The sequence below is a fragment of the Scyliorhinus canicula genome, unplaced genomic scaffold, assembly GCF_902713615.1.
Source record: "Scyliorhinus canicula unplaced genomic scaffold, sScyCan1.1, whole genome shotgun sequence".
NCBI classification, from domain to species: Eukaryota; Metazoa; Chordata; class Chondrichthyes; order Carcharhiniformes; family Scyliorhinidae; genus Scyliorhinus; species Scyliorhinus canicula.
The window spans coordinates 4,881,437-4,903,330 of NW_024055500.1; the positions used below are offsets into that span (position 1 = coordinate 4,881,437).

At 54.6% G+C, this 21,894-nt stretch overlaps 1 protein-coding gene and 1 non-coding gene across 2 annotated transcripts in view; both read left to right on the plus strand.

Moving 5' to 3' along the window:
• Nucleotides 1-21,894, plus strand: part of LOC119960448 (chromodomain-helicase-DNA-binding protein 8-like) — a 38,103-nt gene that overhangs the window by 6,510 nt on the left and 9,699 nt on the right. The window contains exons 4-10 of the mRNA XM_038788172.1: nucleotides 1,158-1,261; nucleotides 3,836-3,965; nucleotides 8,647-8,722; nucleotides 12,963-13,035; nucleotides 15,500-15,704; nucleotides 16,048-16,256; nucleotides 17,844-18,564. Coding sequence (XP_038644100.1) covers nucleotides 1,158-1,261; nucleotides 3,836-3,965; nucleotides 8,647-8,722; nucleotides 12,963-13,035; nucleotides 15,500-15,704; nucleotides 16,048-16,256; nucleotides 17,844-18,564 — 1,518 coding nt within the window. The remainder of the gene's footprint in view (nucleotides 1-1,157; nucleotides 1,262-3,835; nucleotides 3,966-8,646; nucleotides 8,723-12,962; nucleotides 13,036-15,499; nucleotides 15,705-16,047; nucleotides 16,257-17,843; nucleotides 18,565-21,894) is intronic.
• LOC119960463 lies at nucleotides 11,741-11,859 on the plus strand. Its single transcript, XR_005459414.1, has one exon. It is a non-coding gene; the product is annotated as a small nucleolar RNA U6-53/MBII-28 (small nucleolar RNA).

Consider the following 21,894-nt stretch of genomic DNA (forward strand, 5'->3'; position numbering starts at 1 on the left):
GACTCTGCCACAGACGCACACACGGACTCCGTCACAGACGCACACACGGACTCCGTCACAGACGCACACACGGACTCTGCCACAGACGCACACACGGACTCTGCCACAGACGCACACACGGACTCTGCCACAGACGCACACACGGACTCCGTCACAGATGCACACATGGACTCTGTCAGAGATGCACACATGGACTCTGTCACAGACGCACGCACGGACTCTGCCACAGACGCACACACGGACTCCGTCACAGATGCACACATGGACTCTGTCAGAGATGCACACACGGACTCTGTCACAGACGCACACACGGACTCTGCCACAGACGCACGCACGGACTCTGTCATAGACGCACACACGGACTCTCTCACGGACGCACACACGGACTCCGTCACAGACGCACACACGGACTCTGTCACAGACGCACACACGGACTCTGTCACAGACGCACACACGGACTCTGCCACAGACGCACACACGGACTCTGCCACAGATGCACACACGGACTCTGCCACAGACGCAAACACGGACTCCGTCACAGAAGCACACACGGACTCTGCCACAGATGCACACACGGACTCTGCCACACACGCACACACGGACTCTGCCACAGACGCACACACGGACTCCGTCACAGACGCACACACGGACTCTGCCACAGATGCACACACGGACTCTGCCACAGACGCACACACGGACTCCGTCACAGACGCACACACGGACTCTGCCACAGATGCACACACGGACTCTGCCACACACGCACACACGGACTCTGCCACAGACGCACACACGGACTCCGTCACAGACGCACACACGGACTCTGCCACAGATGCACACACGGACTCTGCCACAGATGCACACACGGACTCTGTCACAGACGCACACACGGACTCTGCCACAGATGCACACACGGACTCTGCCACAGATGCACACACGGACTCTGCCACAGATGCACACACGGACTCTGTCACAGACGCACACACGGACTCTGCCACAGATGCACACACGGACTCTGCCACAGATGCACACACGGACTCTGCCACAGATGCACAGACAGACACATCCACTCGTTGTGGTGTATTAGCCTCCTTACCCAACCTGCTCTGGCTGTCCCCCATCTCTGAGTTCAGTCTGACCCCTGCCTCTGCCTCCTGCAGTGACATTGACGTGTGGATCCCAGAGGTGGACACGATGGAAGTGCCGACTGACTGGTGGGACGAAGAGGCTGATAAATCGCTGCTGATTGGTGTGTTCAAACACGGTGAGTAAGAGCTGCCCCCTCCCCTCCATCGTGGCCACTCAGCCCATCGAGTCTTTGTTTCAGTCATAGAACATAGAACACTACAGCGCAGTACGGGCCCTTCGGCCCTCGATGTTGACGGGATGTGGTTGGGTCAGCGTTTATTGCCCGTCCCCAACCACCCTTCGGAATGTGGTGGTGAGCTAGCTGCCTTGAACCTCCGCAGTCCCTGTCCGCTCCGCCATTCAATGAGATTGTGACTGATCTGATGTGACAATCCTCAACTCCACTTTCCCGCCTTCCCCCCCATAACCCTCGATCCCCTCACTGACTAAACATTTGTCTCTCTCGGCCTTGAACAGACTCAACGACCCGGCCTCTACAGCGCTCTGCGGTAAAGAATTCCACTACCCTCGGAGAGAAGGAATTCCTCCTCATCCTCGTCTGAAATGGGTGACCCCTTACTCTGAGATTGTGCCCTCTGGTCTAAGCTCTCCCACGCGGGGAAACATCCTCTCAGCATTGACCCTGTCAAACCCCCTGAGAATTCGATACGTCTCAATCAGGTCCCCTCTCATTCTTCTAAACTCCACTGAGTAACAGACCCGACCTACTCAACCTCTCCTCAATAGAAAATCCCTCCCTATCCGGGGTCAACCTCCTCTGGACGGCCTCCATCGCCAGTATATCTTCCTTTGGATAAGGGGACCAGAGCTGTTCCCAGTATTCCATGTGGTCATAGAATTTACAGTGCAGAAAAAGACCATTCGGCCCATTGAGTTTGCACCGGCCCTTGGAAAGAGCACCCCACTTAAGCCCACGCCTCCGTTACCTAACCTTTTTGGACACTAAAGGGCAATTTAGCACGGCCAATCCACCTAACCTGCACATCTTTCGGGGACTTGTGGGAGGAAACCGGAGCGCCCGGAGGAAACCCACGCAGACACGGGCAGGATGTGCAGACTCTGCACAGACAGTGACTCAAGCCCGGGAATCGAACCCGGGACCCTGGAGCTGTGAAGCAACTGTACTAACCACTGTGCTACCATGCTGCCCATTGTAACATTTGTTAAGCTCCCAGTTGATGTTATAACTGGACGAGAAGATCCCAGAAGAGAACCGTGTCTCAAAAGACAGTCACCTTTTTTTAAAAAGAGAAGGGAAAGGTGGAGGAACGCTTGCACGTCCTCCCCGTGTCTGCGTGGGTTTCCTCCGGGTGCTCCGGTTTCCTCCCACAGTCCAAAGATGTGCAGGTCAGGTGGATTGGCCATGATAAATTGCCCATCAGTGTCCAAAAATGTGGAGGTTACGTTGCGGGTACAGGGAGGGAGAGTGGGTAGGGTGTTGTCTCGGAGGGACGGTGATGACTCGATGGGCTGAATGGCCTCCTGCACTGTAGGGATTCTGAGAGTCACTGGGTCTCTAATTAGTTTTAGCAAGAAAAACAATTTTAAAGATGGAAACATTGGATTACGATTCAATACACCTCTACTCTCTCTCTCTCTCCTCCCCCCCCCAAAAAAGCTTCACAACTACACACAGATTTTAAGGTTAACATTGATGGAAAAGCACACCTTAAGCCAAAATGCTCCCATTGACACAAAGTTGGGTAGCACTGTTGCTTCACAGCTGCAAGGAGCCGTGTTCGATTCCCGGCTTGGGTCACTGTCTGTGCGGAGTCTGCACGTTCTCCCCGTGTCTGCGTGGGTTTCCTCCGGGTGCTCCGGCTCCCTCCCACAAGTCCCAAAAGACTGTTAGGTGAATTGAATATTCTGGGTTCTCCCTCTGTGTCCCTGAACAGGCGCCGGTGTGTGGCGACTAGGGGCTTCTCACAGTAACTTCATTTCAGAGTTAATGTAAGCCTACTTGTGACAATAATGATTGTTATGATAAGTCCCTTTTCAGCATGCAGATTGGCTGTGGTCAAATACTCACACTCCGCCCTGAATCCAATTTAGTGTCTGTGAATTTCCCCTCCGAAGCCTCACAAATTATTGTCGCATGAGAGTTTCTAAACTCCACTCGCAAAAACACGTTTTGAAATTTACACTCATAATAATAATACTTTCCCTGTCGCAGTTTGCATTCCGAAATCCAGTCCAGGTTTTGCAAATGTCACCTTTCGCGCAAGCTTCCACTCCACGTTTAGCAGTGAATCCACTCCAGTATTTTACACCAGCCCCTTGAAGGGATATTTGTCTAGACTACTGTGCAAACTGCTCACAATTGCTTGAACTCTCGATTCCCAGACTGTATTAAAATGGCATCAGATGTTTGATTTACCTTGGAAGGCTGCTACCCCACCTGGTTACTGCAGTTGAGCCGCGCGGCCAATCTTTTATTCCCTCGACCAATATTCCGCAGACTGGATGATCTGGTCATTGTCACGCTGCCGTGGGAGCTTGCTGTGCTGAATTCGCCTGCTGCTGTTTCCCGCTGGCCTGTGAAACATTGTGGGGGCGCCTGGAAGTGAGGCGACGAGTGGTCGCTTCGTTCTCTTTTATCTGAAACTCGTGGCGCTTGAGTTGAGGCTCAGATGCCCCGTTTGGTACCACTGCATTATCCAGGTTAACTGTCTTCTCCGTCGCACGACAGGCTACGAGAAGTACAACACCATGCGCGCAGACCCTGCACTCTGCTTCCTGGAGCAGGTGGGCCGGCCAGATGAGAAAGCGATTGCCGCAGAACAAAGAGGGACCGACAATTTTGGTGACATTGGCGACAGGTAGGTAGACAACCAGAATCTGTGTCTCCTCGCTGATCGGTAAATCCATTGGTCAGTGATCGTGCCCCGTCGTTGACCACTGAATCTATCATACAGAGTCCAGGTCCACTCCTGTTAAATCCTTCGATCGGAGTTTCGCCCCCCTCGCTGACCGTTAACCATCGATCGGAGTTTCGCTCCCCTCGCTGACCGTCAAAACCATCGATCGAGTTTCTCTCCCCTGGCTGACCGTGAACCATCGATCGGAGTTTCGCTCCCCTCGCTGACCGGTAACTCCATCGATCGGAGGTTCTCTCCCTTCGCTGACCGTTAACCATCGATTGGAGCTTCTCTCCCGTCGCTGACCGTTAACTTCATCGACCGGAGCTTCTCTCCCCTTCGCTGACCGTTAACCATCGATTGGAGCTTCTCTCCCCTCGCTGACCGTTAACCATCTATCGGAGCATCTCTCCCCTCGCTGACCGTTAACTCCATCGATCGGAGTTTCGCTCCCCTCGCTGACCGTTAACTCCATCGATCGGAGTTTCGCTCCCCTCGCTGACCGTTAACCATCGATCGGAGTTTCGCTCCCCTCGCTGACCGTTAACCATCGATCGGAGTTTCGCTCCCCTCGCTGACAGTTAACTCCATCGATCGGAGTTTCGCTCCCCTCGCTGACCGTTAACCATCGATCGGAGTTTCGCTCCCCTCGCTGACCATTAACTCCACCGATCGGAGCTTCTCTCCCCTCGCTGACCGATAACCATCTATCGGAGTTTCGTTCCCCTTGCTGACCGTTAACCATCGATCGGAGTTTCGCTCCCCTCGCTGACCGTTAACTCCATCGATCGGAGTTTCGCTCCCCTCGCTGACCGTTAACTCCATCAATCGGAGTTTCGCTCCCCACGCTGACCGTTAACCATCGATCGGAGCTTCTCGCCCCTCGCTGACCGTTAACTCCATCGATCGGAGCTTCTCTCCCCTCGCTGACCGGTAACTCCATCGATCGGAGTTTCGCTCCCCCTCGCTGACCGTTAACCATCGATCGGAGGTTCTCTCCCCTCGCTGACCGTTAACTCCATCGATCGGAGTTTCGCTCCCCTCGCTGACCGTTAACCATCGATCGGAGGTTCTCTCCCCTCGCTGACCGTTAACCAGCGATTGGAGTTTCTCTCCCCTCGCTGACCGTTAACCATCGATCGGAGTTTCGCTCCCCTCGCTGACCGTTAACCATCGATCGGAGGTTCTCTCCCCTCGCTGACCGTTAACTCCACCGATCGGAGTTTCGCTCCCCTCGCTGACCGTTAACCATCGATCGGAGGTTCTCTCCCCTCGCTGACCGTTAACCATCGATCGGAGTTTCGCTCCCCTCGCTGACTGTTAACCATCGATCGGAGCTTCTCTCCCCTCGCTGACCGTTAACCATCGATCGGAGTTTCGCTCCCCTCGCTGACCGTCAAAACCATCGATCGAGTTTCGCTCCCCTCGCTGACCGTGAACCATCGATCGGAGTTTCGCTCCCCTCGCTGACCGGTAACTCCATCGATCGGAGGTTCTCTCCCGTCGCTGACCGTTAACTTCATCGACCGGAGCTTCTCTCCCCTTCGCTGACCGTTAACCATCGATTGGAGCTTCTCTCCCCTCGCTGACCGTTAACCATCGATCGGAGCATCTCTCCCCTCGCTGACCGTTAACTCCATCGATCGGAGTTTCGCTCCCCTCGCTGACCGTTAACCAGCGATCGGAGTTTCGCTCCCCTCGCTGACAGTTAACTCCACCGATCGGAGCTTCTCTCCCCTCGCTGACCGTTAACCATCGATCGGAGTTTCGCTCCCCTCGCTGACCGTCAAAACCATCGATCGAGTTTCGCTCCCCTCGCTGACCGTGAACCATCGATCGGAGTTTCGCTCCCCTCGCTGACCGGTAACTCCATCGATCGGAGGTTCTCTCCCGTCGCTGACCGTTAACTTCATCGACCGGAGCTTCTCTCCCCTTCGCTGACCGTTAACCATCGATTGGAGCTTCTCTCCCCTCGCTGACCGTTAACCATCGATCGGAGCATCTCTCCCCTCGCTGACCGTTAACTCCATCGATCGGAGTTTCGCTCCCCTCGCTGACCGTTAACCATCGATCGGAGTTTCGCTCCCCTCGCTGACCGTTAACCATCGATCGGAGTTTCGCTCCCCTCGCTGACAGTTAACTCCACCGATCGGAGCTTCTCTCCCCTCGCTGACCGTTAACCATCTATCGGAGTTTCGTTCCCCTTGCTGACCGTTAACCATCGATCGGAGTTTCGCTCCCCTCGCTGACCGTTAACTCCATCGATCGGAGGTTCTCTCCCCTCGCTGACCGTTAACCATCGATCGGAGTTTCGCTCCCCTCGCTGACCGTTAACTCCATCGATCGGAGTTTCGCTCCCCACGCTGACTGTTAACTCCATCGATCGGAGCTTCTCTCCCCTCGCTGACCGGTAACTCCATCGATCGGAGTTTCGCTCCCCTCGCTGACCGTTAACCATCGATCGGAGTTTCGCTCCCCTCGCTGACCGTTAACCATCGATCGGAGTTTCGCTCCCCTCGCTGACCGGTAACTCCATCGATCGGAGTTTCGCTCCCCTCGCTGACCGTTAACCATCGATCGGAGCTTCTCTCCCCTCGCTGACCGTTAACCATCGATCGGAGTTTCGTTCCCCTCGCTGACCGTTAACCATCGATCGGAGTTTCGCTCCCCTCGCTGACCATTAACTCCATCGACCGGAGCTTCGCTCCCCTCGCTGACTGTTAACCATCGATCGGAGCTTCTCTCCCCTCGCTGACCGTTAACCATCGATCGGAGTTTCGCTCCCCTCGCTGACCGGTAACTCCATCGACCGGAGCTTCGCTCCCCTCGCTGACTGTTAACCATCGATCGGAGTTTCGCTCCCCTCGCTGACCGTTAACCATCGATCGGAGTTTTGCTCCCGTCGCTGACTGTTAACCATCGATCGGAGTTTCGCTCCCCTCGCTGACCGTTAACCATCGATCGGAGTTTCGCTCCCCTCGCTGACCGGTAACTCCATCGATCGGAGCTTCTCTCCCCTCGCTTACCGTTAACCATCGATCGGAGTTTCGCTCCCCTCGCTGACCGTTAACTCCATCGACCGGAGCTTCTCTCCCCTCGCTGACTGTTAACCATCGATCGGAGTTTCGCTCCCCTCGCTGACCATTAACTCCATCGATCGGAGTTTCGCTCCCCTCGCTGACTGTTAACCATCGATCGGAGTTTCGTTCCCCTCGCTGACCGTTAACTTCATCGACCGGAGCTTCTCTCCCCTTCGCTGACCATTATCTCCATCGATCGGAGTTTTGCTCCCCTCGCTGACTGTTAACCATCGATCGGAGCTTCTCTCCCCTCGCTGACCGTTAACCATCGATCGGAGTTTCGCTCCCCTCGCTGACCGGTAACTCCATCGATCGGAGGTTCTCTCCCCTCGCTGACCGTTAACCATCGATCGGAGTTTTGCTCCCCTCGCTGACCGTTAACCATCTATCGGAGTTTCGCTCCCCTCGCTGACCGGTAACTCCATCGATCGGAGTTTCGCTCCCCTCGCTGACCGTTAACCATCGATCGGAGTTTCGCTCCTCTCGCTGACCGGTAACTCCATCGATCGGAGCTTCTCTCCCCTCGCTGACCGTTAACCATCGACCGGAGCTTCTCTCCCCTCGCTGACTGTTAACCATCGATCGGAGTTTCGCTCCCCTCGCTGACCATTAACTCCATCGATCGGAGTTTCGCTCCCCTCGCTGACTGTTAACCATCGATCGGAGTTTTGCTCCCCTCGCTGACCGTTAACCATCGATCGGAGCATCTCTCCCCTCGCTGACCGTTAACCAGCGATCGGAGGTTCTCTCCCCTCGCTGACCGTTAACCATCGATCGGAGTTTCGCTCCCCTCGCTGACCGTTAACCATCGATCGGAGTTTCGCTGCCCTCGCTGACCGTTAACTCCATCGATCGGAACTTCTTTCCCCTCGCTGACCGTTAACCATCGATCAGAGTTTCGCTCCCCTCGCTGACCGTTAACCATCGATCGGAGTTTCGCTCCCCTCGCTGACCGTTAACTCCATCGATAGGAGCTTCTCTCCCCTCGCTGACCGTTAACTTCATCGACCGGAGGTTCTCTCCCCTCGCTGACCGTTAACTCCATCGATCGGAGCTTCTCTCCCCTCGCTGACCATTAACCATCGATCGGAGTTTCGCTCCCCACGCTGACCGTTAACCATCGATCGGAGCTTCTCGCCCCTCGCTGACCGTTAACTCCATCAATCGGAGCTTCTCTCCCCTCGCTGACCGTTAACTCCATCAATCGGAGCTTCTCTCCCCTCGCTGACCATTAACCATCGATCGGAGCTTCTCTCCCCTCGCTGACCATTAACTCCATCGATCGGAGTTTCGCTCCCCTCGCTGACCGTTAAGCCCTTCGATCGGAGTTTCTTTCCCCTTGCTGACCGTTAACTCCATCGACCGGAGATTCTCTCCCCTCACTGACCTTTACCTCCATCGATCGGAGTTTCTTTCCCCTTGCCGACTGTCAAATGCATCGGTCGGAGTGTGGTTCCACTCAGAGACCCTGTCCCATGACCCCATCACCTCTCCCAATCACGTTAGGAGTTCGTACAGGAACCCATTGAACCTGTTAAACAGTTTTGTGGTATCTCTTCCAGTGGAGAGTTCGACAGGGATATGGAGGATCCAGAGTATAAGCCTCTCATCCTGGGACGAGATCAACGTGACGAAGACGTGAGTGATCACCTCAATATTCCCAAGACTTCCAGAAGTTGCGGTTCAGGCATTATCTGGGTACACAATAGGAAATGGTTCACAGATATCTCCCTGAGATGGAGAAAGGACTGAGAGACACCAGTCAGTGTACAGATATCTCCCTGAGATGGAGAAAGGACTGAGAGACACCAGTCAGTGTACAGATATCTCCCTGAGAGAGAGAGGGGACTGAGAGACACCAGTCAGTGTACAGATATCTCCCTGAGAGAGAGAGGGGACTGAGAGACACCAGTCAGTGTACAGATATCTCCCTGAGAGAGAGAGGGGACTGAGAGACACCAGTCAGTGTACAGATATCTCCCTGAGAGAGAGAGGGGGGACTGAGAGACACCAGTCAGTGTACAGATATCTCCCTGAGAGAGAGGGGACTGAGAGACACCAGTCAGTGTACAGATATCTCCCTGAGAGAGAGAGGACTGAGAGACACCAGTCAGTGTACAGATATCTCCCTGAGAGAGAGAGGACTGAGAGACACCAGTCAGTGTACAGATATCTCTCTGAGAGAGAGGGGGGACTGAGAGACACCAGTCAGTGTACAGATATCTCCCTGAGATGGAGAAAGGACTGAGAGACACCAGTCAGTGTACAGATATCTCCCTGAGATGGAGAAAGGACTGAGAGACACCAGTCAGTGTACAGATATCTCCCTGAGAGAGAGGGGACTGAGAGACACCAGTCAGTGTACAGATATCTCCCTGAGAGAGAGGGGACTGAGAGACACCAGTCAGTGTACAGATATCTCCCTGAGAGAGAGAGGGGACTGAGAGACACCAGTCAGTGTACAGATATCTCCCTGAGAGAGAGAGGGGACTGAGACACACCAGTCAGTGTACAGATATCTCCCTGAGAGAGAGGGGACTGAGAGACACCAGTCAGTGTACAGATATCTCCCTGAGAGAGAGAGGGGACTGAGAGACACCAGTCAGTGTACAGATATCTCCCTGAGAGAGAGAGGGGACTGAGAGACACCAGTCAGTGTACAGATATCTCCCTGAGAGAGAGAGGGGACTGAGAGACACCAGTCAGTGTACAGATATCTCCCTGAGAGAGAGAGGGGGGACTGAGAGACACCAGTCAGTGTACAGATATCTCCCTGAGAGAGAGGGGACTGAGAGACACCAGTCAGTGTACAGATATCTCCCTGAGAGAGAGAGGGACTGAGAGACACCAGTCAGTGTACAGATATCTCCCTGAGAGAGAGAGGACTGAGACACCAGTCAGTGTACAGATATCTCTCTGAGAGAGAGGGGGGACTGAGAGACACCAGTCAGTGTACAGATATCTCCCTGAGAGAGAGATGGGACTGAGAGACACCAGTCAGTGTACAGATACCTCCCTGGGAGAGAGAGGGGGCTGAGAGACACCAGTCAGTGTACAGATATCTCCCTGAGAGAGAGGGGACTGAGAGACACCAGTCAGTGTACAGATACCTCCCTGAGAGGGAGAGAGGACTGAGAGACATCAGTCAGTGTACAGATATCTCCCTGAGAGAGAGGGGACTGAGAGACACCAGTCAATGTACTGATACCTCCCTGAGAGAGAGGGGACTGAGAGACACCAATCAGTGTACAGATATCTCCCTGAGAGAGAGGGGGAGGGGACTGAGAGACACCAGTCTGTGTACAGATATCTCCCTGAGAGAGAGGGGGGACTGAGAGACACCAGTCAGTGTACAGATATCTCCCTGAGAGAGAGAGGGGACTGAGAGACACCAGTCAGTGTACAGATATCTCCCTGAGAGAGCGAGGGGACTGAGACACACCAGTCAGTGTACAGATATCTCCCTGAGAGAGAGGACTGAGAGACACCAGTCAGTGTACAGATACCTCCCTGAGAGAGAGGGGACTGAGAGACACCAGTCAGTGTACAGATATCTCCCTGAGAGAGAGGGAACTGAGAGACGCCAGTCAGTGTACAGATATCTCCCTGAGAGAGGGGACTGAGAGACACCAGTCAGTGCACAGATATCTCCCTGAGAGAGAGGGGACTGAGAGACACCAGTCAGTGTACAGATATCTCCCTGAGAGAGTGGGGACTGAGACACCAGTCAGTGTACAGATATCTCCCTGAGAGAGAGGGGGGACTGAGAGACACCAGTCAGTGTACAGATATCTCCCTGAGAGAGAGAGGGGGGCTGAGAGACACCAGTCAGTGTACAGATATCTCCCTGAGAGAGAGGGGGGACTGAGAGACACCAGTCAGTGTACAGATATCTCCCTGAGAGAGAGAGGGAACTGAGAGACACCAGTCAGTGTACAGATATCTCCCTGAGAGAGAGGGGGGACTGAGAGACACCAGTCAGTGTACAGATATCTCCCTGAGAGAGAGGGGACTGAGAGACACCAGTCAGTGTACAGATATCTCCCTGAGAGAGAGGGGACTGAGAGACACCAGTCAGTGTACAGATATCTCCCTGAGAGAGAGAGGGGGGGGGGGGGGGAACTGAGAGACACCAGCCAGTGTACAGATATCTCCCTGAGAGAGAGGGGGGGGGGGGGACTGAGAGACACCAGTCAGTGTACAGATATCTCCCTGAGAGAGAGGACTGAGAGACACCAGTCAGTGTACAGATATCTCCCTGAGAGAGAGGGGACTGAGAGACACCAGTCAGTGTACAGATATCTCCCTGAGAGAGAGGGGACTGAGAGACACCAGTCAGTGTACAGATATCTCCCTGAGAGAGAGGGGGGACTGAGAGACACCAGTCAGTGTACAGATATCTCCCTGAGAGAGAGGGGGACTGAGAGACACCAGTCAGTGTACAGATATCTCCCTGAGAGAGAGGGGACTGAGAGACACCAGTCAGTGTACAGATATCTCCCTGAGAGAGAGAGGGGACTGAGAGACACCAACCAGTGTACAGATATCTCCCTGAGGGGGTGGGGTCCGCGAGTCTGGGTTGAATCGGTGTGGGAGGCCCTGTTGCTGGGTTTTGCCCACTGAGGGTGGGGCGGTGAGGTCCCCAATCCCCGTGTTTGCCAGTGATGAGTTGCCATGCTAATACCGATGTACCAGGCAGCGTCCTGTGACCCGGCTCTGGGTACGTGTGAGTTAAATCTCACCTTCTCGACACCGTGTGTGGAGACCTGAGGCATAACACTGGGGTTTGGAAAATCAGCTGGACACGTATCACCATCGTAAAGATGTGGAGATGCCGGCGTTGGACTGGGGTGAGCACAGTAAGAAGTCTTACAACACCAGGTTAAAGTCCAACAGGTTTGTTTCGAATCACTAGCTTTCGGAGCACTGCTCCTTCCTCAGGTGAATGAAGAGATGGGTTCCAGAAACACATATATAGACAAAGTCAAAGATACAAGACGATACTTTGAATGCGAGTCTTTGCAGGTAATTAAGTCTTTACAGGTCCAGACGGAGCGACTGGAGAGAGGGGTAACCCCAGGTTAAAGAGGTGTGAATTGTCTCAAGCCAGGACAGTTGGTAGGATTTCGCAAGTCCAGGCCAGATGGTGGGGGGGTGAATGTAATGCAACATGAATCCCAGGTCCCGGTTGAGGCCGTACTCATGTGTGCGGAACTTGGCTAAAAGTTTCTGCTGGGCGATTCTGCATTGTCGCGCGTCCTGAAGGCCGCCTTGGAGAACGCTTACCCGGAGATCAGAGGCTGAATGCCCCTTGACTGCTGAAGTGTTCCCCGACTGGAAGGGAACATTCCTGCCTGGCGATTGTTGCGCAGAAACTGATAGCTAAGTTCCGTACATGAGTACGGCTCAACCGGGACCTGGGATTCATGTTGCATTACATTCACCCCCCCACCATCTGGCCTGGACTTGCGAAATCCTACCAACTGTCCTGGCTTGAGACAATTCACACCTCTTTAACCCGGGGTTACCCCTCTCTCCAGTCGCTCCGTCTGGACCTGTAAAGACTTAATTACCTGCAAAGACTCGCATTCAAAGTATCATCTTGCTTCTTTGACTTTGTCTATATATGTGTTTGTGGAGCCCATCTCTTCATTCACCTGAGGAAGGAGCTGTGCTCCGAAAGCTAGTGATTCGAAACAAACCTGTTGGACTTTTACCTGGTGTTGTAAGGCTTCTTAATGTGCTCCCCGGGTTAGTCAGTCAGTCAAACCCAGACTGAAAGTGGGCGTCACAGTCTCTCCCGGGAGGCGAACTCGAGGCTGCGATATGAGACCCGTCTGGGTTTGTGTGTTCAGATGGATCTTTGTTTTGTGTTCAGGGAGATGTCATGGCGCTCGATGAGGATATCTCTGTGGATGGTGATGGTGAGATGCGAAAAGAAGTCTTAATGGGTGAGTGTATTCAGTTTTACTGTCACGCTCTCTCCCCATAGCCCTGTATCAATCCCAAACTAATCCCACTGCCCCACTCTCTACCCATAGCCCTGTATCAATCCCAAACTAATCCCACTGCCCCTCTCTCTCCCCATAGCCCTGTATCAATCCCCAAACTAACGCCACTGCCCACTCTCCCCATAGCCCTGTGTCAATCCCAAACTAATCCCACTGCCCCATTCCCCATAGCTCTGTATCAATCCCCAAACTAATCCTACTGCCCCACTCTCTCCCCATAGCCCTGTATCAATCCCCAAACTAATCCCACTGCCCCACTCTCCCCATAGCTCTGTATCAATCCCCAAACTAATCCCACTGCCCCCGCTCTTCCCATAGCCCTGTATCAATCCCAAACTAATCCCACTGCCCCGCTCTTCCCATAGCCCTGTATCAATCCCAAACTAATCTCACTGCCCCACTCTCTCCCCATAGCCCTGTATCAATCCCAAACTAATCCCACTGCCCCACTCTCTACCCATAGCCCTGTATCAATCCCAAACTAATCCCACTGTCCCGCTCCTCCCATAGCCCTGTATCAATCCCCAAACTAATCCACTGCCCCACTCTCTCCCCATAGCCCTGTATCAATCCCCAAACTAATCCCACTGCCCCTCTCTCTCCCCATAGCACTGTATCAATCCCCAAACTAATCCCACTGCCCCTCTCTCTCCCCATAGCCCTGTATCAATCCCCAAACTAACACCACTGCCCACTCTCCCCATAGCCCTGTATCAATCCCCAAACTAATCCCACTCTCCCCATAGCCCTGTGTCAATCCCAAACTAATCCCACTGCCCCATTCCCCATAGCTCTGTATCAATCCCCAAACTAATCCTACTGCCCCACTCCCTCCCCAAACTAATCCCACTGCCCCGCTCTTCCCATAGCCCTGTATCAATCCCAAACTAATCCCACTGCCCCGCTCTTCCCATAGCCCTGTATCAATCCCAAACTAATCCCACAACCCCACTCTCTCCCCATAGCCCTGTATAATCCCAAACTAATCCCACTGCCCCACTCTCTCCCCATAGCCCTGTATCAATCCCCAAACTAATCCCACTGCCCCACTCTCCCCATAGCTCTGTATCAATCCCAAACTAATCCCACTGCCCCACTCTCTCCCCATAGCCCTGTATCAATCCCAAACTAATCCCACTGCCCCACTCTCTCCCCATAGCCCTGCATCAATCCCCAAACTAATCCCACTGCCCCGCTTTCTCCATAGCCCTGTATCAATCCCCAAACTAATCCCACTGCCCCGCTCTCTCCATAGCCCTGTATCAATCCCCAAACTAATCCCACTGCCCCGCTCTCTCCCCATAGCCCTGTATCAATCCCCAAACTAATCCCACTGCCCCACTCTCTCCCCATAGCCCTGTATCAATCCCCAAACTAATCCCACTGCCTCACTCTCTCTCCATAGCCCTGTATCAATCCCAAACTAATCTCACTGCCCCACTCTCTCCCCATAGCCCTGTATCAATCCCCAAACTAATCCCACTGCCCCACTCTCTCCCCATAGCCCTGTATCAATCCCCAAACTAATCCCACTGCCTCACTCTCTCTCCATAGCCCTGTATCAATCCCAAACTAATCTCACTGCCCCACTCTCTCCCCATAGCCCTGTATCAATCCCCAAACTAATCCCACTGCCCCACTCTCTCCCCATCGCCCTGTATCAATCCCCAAACTAATCCCACTGCCTCACTCTCTCTCCATAGCCCTGTATCAATCCAAACTAATCTCACTGCCCCACTCTCTCCCCATAGCCCTGTATCAATCCCCAAACTAATCCCACTGCCCCGCTCTCTCCCCATAGCCCTGTATCAATCCCCAAACTAATCCCACTGCCCACTCTCTCCCCATAGCCCTGTATCAATCCCAAACTAATCCCACTGCCCGCTCTCTCCCCATATCCCTGTATCAATCCCAAACTAATCCCACTGCCCTTCTCTCTCCCCATAGCCCTGTATCAATCCCAAACTAATCCCACTGCCCTTCTCTCTCCCCATAGCCCTGTATCAATCACCAAACTAATCCCACTGCCCCACACTCTCCCCATAGCCCTGTATCAATCCCAAACTAATCCCACTGCCCCACTCTCTCCCCATAGCCCTGTATCAATCCCCAAACTAATCCAACTGCCCTGCTCTCTTCCCATAGCCCTGTATCAATCCCCAAACTAATCCCACTGCCCCACTCTCTCCCCATAGCCCTGTATCAATCCCAAACTAATCTCACTGCCCCACTCTGTCCCCATAGCCCTGTATCAATCACCAAACTAACCCCACTGCCCCACTCTCTCCCCATAGCCCTGTATCAATCACCAAACTAATCCCACTGACCCACTCTCTCCCCATAGCCCTGTATCAATCCCCAAACTAATCCCACTGCCCCCATCTCTCTCGCTCCATCCCACCAGGTATGGGCCTGCACAACCGACCTCGCTACTGGCCAACGTCCTCGGTGCTGACCGCTCGCCTCCGAAGGCTGGTCACGGCGTACCAGCGCACCTACAAGCAGGAACAGCAGAAGGTCGAGGCGGCGGAGAAGGGAGACCGCAGGCGGCGACGCTGCGAGGCTGCGTTCAAGCTGAAAGAAATCGCAAGGCGAGAAAAGCGTCAAAAGTAAGGGCGTGGGAGGGGTGGGTGGGGGGGGTGTCGGTGGTGGCGATGCCGACGTGGTGGCGAGTCCACGGACAGACGGTGTGGCTCAGAACCCCACCCTGCCCCCACCACCACGGTGCCGCATGTGGGAGGGTGAGTGGGGAGCTGGCCGATAACGTGAAGCGGTGCTTGGACTCGTGGTGTCATCCTCCCCTGCCCTGACCCCCCCCCTGCTCCGCTGACCCCCTGGGGGGGCAGGGGGGGGTGAGGGGGGGTAGGTAGAACCCCCTGATGTTTCACCCCCCCACCCCACAATTTCCACCTGACGTTTGACGGATGAACCTCTTGTTTTCCCCCCCAACAGGTGGACAGGCCGGGAGGAATCGGACTTTTACAGGGTGGTGTCGACCTTTGGCGTGGAATTTGACCCCCAAAACCGGTTGTACCAGTGGGGAAGATTCCGTGCCATCGCCCGGCTGGAGAGGAAATCGGACGAGATGCTCACCAAGTACTTCCAGATGTTTATGGCCATGTGTCGCCGGGTGTGCGGGCTGCCCTTGGAGGAAGGAGAAGGTACGAAGGGCGGGGGCACGGCTGCAATCCTTAATCCTTTCTTCAGATCGGAGAGCCTTGGAGGGGCTTTCCCACCGCTGACCTCTCTCTTAGCCCGCACCCTGGCCCTCCCTCCCTCTGCGTCTTGTCGCTCTCTCCCTCCCTCTGCTCCTTATCGCTCTCTCCCTCTCTCTGCGTCTTGTCGCTCTCTCCCTCCCTCTGCGTCTTGTCGCTCTCTCCCTCCCTCTGCGTCTTGTCGCTCTCTCCCTCCCTCTGCGTCTTGTCGCTCTCTCCCTCCCTCTGCGCCTTGTCGCTCTCTCCCTCCCTCTGCTCCTTATCGCTCTCTCCCTCCCTCTGCGTCTTGTCGCTCTCTCCCTCCCTCTGCGTCTTGTAGCTCTCTCCCTCCCTCTGCGTCTTGTAGCTCTCCCTCCCTCTGCGTCTTGTCGCTCTCCCCCTCCCTCTGTGTCTTGTCGCTCTCTCCCTCCCTCTGCGTCTTGTCGCTCTCTCCCTCCCTCTGCTCCTTATCGCTCTCTCCCTCCCTCTGCGTCTTGTTGCTCTCCCCCTCCCTCTGCGTCTTGTAGCTCTCCCTCCCTCTGCGTCTTGTCGCTCTCCCCCTCCCTCTGCGTCTTGTAGCTCTCCCTCCCTCTGCGTCTTGTCGCTCTCTCCCTCTGCTTCTTGTCGCTCTCTCCCTCCCTCTGCGTCTTGTCGCTCTCTCCCTCCCTCTGCGTCTTGTCGCTCTCTCCCTCCCTCTGCGTCTTGTTGCTCTCTCCCTCTCTCTGCTTCTTTTCGCTCTCTCCCTCCCTCTGTGTCTTGTCGCTCCCTCCCTCCCTCTGCGTCTTGTCGCTCTCTCCCTCCCTCTGCGTCTTGTCGCTCTCTCCCTCCCTCTGCGTCTTGTCGCTCTCTCCCTCCCTCTGCGTCTTGTCGCTCTCTCCCTCCCTCTGCGTCTTGTCGCTCTCTCCCTCCCTCTGCTTCTTGTCGCTCTCTCTCCCTCCCTCTGCCGCTCTCTCCCTCCCTCTGCCGCTCTCTCCCTCCCTCTGCCGCTCTCTCCCTCCCTCTGCCGCTCTCTCCCTCCCTCTGCCGCTCTCTCCCTCCCTCTGCCGCTCTCTCCCTCCCTCTGCGTTTTGTTGCGCCCCCTCCCTCTGCGTCTTGTCACTCTCTCCCTCCCTCTGCGTCTTGTCGCTCTCGCCATCCCTCTGCGTCTTGTCGCTCTCTCCCTCCCTCTGCGTCTTGTCGCTCTCTCCCTCCTCCCTCTGCGTCTTGTCGCTCTCTCCCTCCCTCTGCGTCTTGTCTCTCTCTCCCTCCCTCTGCGTCTTGTCGCTCTCTCTCCCTCCCTCTGCGTCTTGTCGCTCTCTCCCTCCCTCTGCATCTTGTCGCTCTCTCCCTCCCTCTGCGTCTTGTCGCTCTCTCCCTCTCTCTGCGTCTTGTCGCTCTCTCCCTCAGTCTGCGGCGTCGCTTTCGCCCTTCCTCTCTCTGCTTCTTGTCGCTCTCTCCCTCTGCGTCTTGTCGCTCTCTCCCTCCCTCTGCGCCTTCCGCAGGTGCCCTCCCTCGCCCGCCCTCCCTCTGCGTCTTGTGACTATTGCCATCCCATCTCCGCCTTGCTTTCTGCAGAGTATCCGGACATGAGTATGCTGGTGAAGCAGGTGACTGAGGAACGGGCCACGCGGACCTTGTACCGGATTGAGCTGCTTCGGAAGGTCAGAGAGCAGATCCTGAGCCACCCACAGCTGGAGGAACACCTGCGGCTGTGTCAACCTTCGCCAGAGTTGCCAGAATGGTGGGAGAGTGGACGCCACGACCTGGAGCTGCTGACCGGCGCTGCCCGGCACGGCGTGAGCCGTACCGACTGCCACCTGATGAACGATCCCGATCTTTCCTTCCGCACCTGCCGTCTGAATTACCTCCAGAGCCATCACCCCGGCTCCCGGAGCTCGACCCCTCTTCTACCCCAGTACCAGACCGCAAGGACTGCCTCGCCCCTGCCCCTCGCCTTCCCCTTACCATCCAAGCCCCCGGAGAGGAGCCCAGCTTGTGTGGACCATCGGGGTTTGGGGGAGGACTTTGGCAGCCCAGCCGGCTTGGGTTCCCGCGTGGAGCTGTGCCCGGCGGATTACCGGCACCGGCACAGTCCCTTCGAGCCCCGCTCACTGGCGGAGAAGCGGCTCCCCCAGCCAGCGGCAGAGGACTGGGGCAAGGAGTCCGACTCCGAATCGGACAAGTCCTCCTCCCCGGATGCTTCCCCCAGCCTGTCGGAGGTCAGCGATGACGAGAAGGATCCGGACGACAAGCCAGGCTGTGAGTATGCATGGCGTGGGCAGATGCCACCTGCTAGGCCGAGGGGGGGGGGGGGGGGGGGCTGCCCTCTCTCAGGCCCGGGTGGGGCGGGGGGGTGCTCCTAGACAGCCATGTGTGCAGAAGGTGTCATCAGCTGCAGAGACTTGAGCTACAGGAACTGGAGCGGCGGCTGGAGTCACTCTGGCCTCTCCACAGGAGCTGTGTGTGGGTAGGGTGCCCCCTCCCCTTGGGGTGGTGGGAGCGGGGGTGAGGGTGGGTGGCGGGGGGGGGGGGGGGGGGGGGGGGGGGGGGGGTAAGAAAACCAATGAGTGACTGGGTGCGCCGCACAGGGTGTTTGGCAGTTCATAAAATGTAGGAGCAGAATTGGGCCATCGAGTGTGAAAGATGTATCTGTGAGTGCGAGGAGTGCAGCGCACGGGCAGACGGCACAGATCCAGCTCGATAATCCTCGCGATGACAGACACGTGGCTCAACAGAGGACAGAAACAGCAGCTCAGCATCCCTGGCGTTTCCGGGATAGAAGGGGGATGTAAAATGTGGCGATAGAGCAATATTGTTTAAAGAAGCGATTATAGCCGTGAAGGGGGGGTGGTGATGAACATCTGAAACAGGAGTTGGACGAGGCCATTCGGCCCCGCCAGCCCACTCCCGCCATTCAATAACTGGCAGCAGGTAACCAGTGGTGCACAACAGTGTTGCGGCCTCAATTACTCATGCTGTTCGTTAACAACCTGGATGACGGCAGAGGAAGTCACATTGCCAAAATTGGGTGGCCTTACAGACAGAGTCGATGGCAGCTTAAAACGACAAAGGGAAATTGACGGACGAAGTACAAAAGGTGAAGTCACACGGGATCAGGGGTGAACTGGCAAGGTGGATACAGAACTGGCTCGGTCATAGAAGGCAGAGAGTAGCAATGGAAGGATGCTTTCTGATTGGAGGGCTGTGACTAGTGATGTTCCGCAGGGATCAGTGCTGGGACCTTTGCTGTTCATTGTATATATAAATGATTTGGAGGAAAATGTAACTGGTCTGATTAGTAAGTTTGCAGACGACACAAAGGTTGGTGGAATTGCGGATAGCGATGAGGGCTGTCAGAGGATACAGCAGGATTTAGATCGTTTGGAGACTTGGGCGGAGAGACGGCAGATGGAGTTTAATCTGGACAAATGAGAACCCTCAAGAGTATTGACAGTCAGAGAGATCCAGGTGTACAGGTCCACAGGTCACTGAAAGGGGCAACACAGGCGGCGAAGGTAGTCAAGAAGGCATACGGCATGCTTGCCTTCATTGGCCGGGGCATTGAGTATAAGAATTGGCAAATCATGTTGCAGCTGTATAGAACCTTATTTAGGCCACACTTGGAGTATAGTGTTCAATTCTGGTCGCCACACTACCAGAAGGATGTGGAGGCTTTAGAAAGGGTGCAGAAGAGATTTACCAGGATGTTGCCTGGTATGGAGGGCATTAGCTATGAGGAGAGGTTGAATAAACTCGGTTTGTTCTCACTGGAACGACGGAGGTTGAGGGGCGACCTGATAGAGGTCTACAAAATTAGAGGGGCATAGACAGAGTGGATCATCAGAGGCTTTTTCCCAGGGTAGAGGGGTCAATTACCAGGGGGCATAGGTTTAAGGTGCGAGGGGCAAGGTTTAGAGGAGATGTACGAGGCAAGGTTTTTACACAGAGGGTAGTGGGTGCCTGGAACTCGCTGCCGGAGGAGGTGGTGGAAGCCGGGACGATAGTGACGTTTAAGGGGCATCTTAACAATACATGAATAGGATGGGAATAGAGGGATACGGACCCAGGAAGTGTAGAAGATTTTAGTTTAGACGGGCAGAATGGTCAGCACGGGCATGGAGGGCCGAAGGGCCTGTTCCTGTGCTGTACTTTTCTTTGTTCTTTGAGGTGAACGGACAAAACCGTGGCAGAGGGATTTCGATGTGATCAGTGGGAGGTTGCCCATTTTGCACCAAAACTGGATCAAGCAGAGCACACTCTAAATGGTAGGAAGCTGAATTCACTGGGTACGGGGGCCAGGGGCCGAGATCTTTAAAATGCCAGGAACAAGTGCAGGGAATAATCAGAAAGGCTAATGGAATACAAGTCTTTATATTTTATGGATTGGAGTATCGAGACCCAGGGGTTATGGTGCAGCTATCCAGGACCCTGGCTAGACCCCACTCGGAGTCACTTTGAGCAGCTCTGGCCACCACACCGTATGAAGGATATTTTGGGCTTGGAGGGAGTGCAGTGTAGGTTTACAATAATGATACCTGGATTACAGAGGCTGAGCTACGAGGAGAGATTACTCAAATTAGCCCTGTTTTCGCTCAAATTTAGAAAGTTAAGGGGTGATATGATTGCGGATAGCGATGAGGACTGTCAGAGGATACAGCAGGATTTAGATCGTTTGGAGACTTGGGCGGAGAGATGGCAGATGGAGTTTAATCCGGACTAATGTCGGGTGATGCATTTTGGAAGGTCTAATGCAGGTAGGGAATATACAGTGAATGGTAGAACCTTCAAGAGTATTGATAGTCAGAGAGATCCAGGTGTACAGGTCCACAGGTCACTGAAAGGGGCAACACAGGTGGAGAAGGTAGTCAAGAAGGCATACGGCATGCTTGCCTTCATTGGCCGGGTAACTTCATTGACAGGGAAAGACAGGGCAGATGAAGATAAACTATTCCCACTGGCTGGAGAGTCTAAAACCCGGGGGCAGAGTCTAAAAATTAGGGCCAGACCGTTCAGGAGAGAGGTTAGGAAGAGGTTGGGTGGTTAAGGTTTGGAGCTCTCTCCCACACACAGCAGGTGAAGCAACAACAGTTAATTTTAAATCGGAGATAGATGTTTGTCTTAAAGGAATAACAGGAAGACAGAGTACTGGGCTAATGGTAAGATTCTTGGTAGTGTGGATGAGCAGAGGGATCTCGGTGTCCATGTACATAGATCCCTGAAAGTTGCCACCCAGGTTGAGAGGGTTGTTCAGAAGGCGTACGGTGTGTTAGCTTTTATTGGTAGAGGGATTGAGTTTCGGAGCCATGAGGTCATGTTGCAGTTGTACAAAACTCTAGTACGGCCGCATTTGGAGTATTGCGTGCAGTTCTGGTCGCCTCATTATAGGAAGGATGTGGAAGCTTTGGAACGGGTGCAGAGGAGATTTACCAGGATATTGCCTGGTATGGAGGGGAGATCATATGAGGAAAGGCTGATGGGCTTGAGGCTATTTTCGTTAGAGAGAAGAAGGTTAAGAGGTGACTTAATTGAGGCATACAAAATGATCAGAGGGTTAGATAGGGTGGACAGTGAGAGCCTTTTTCCTCGGATGGTGATGCCCAGCACGAAGGGACATAGCTTTAAATTG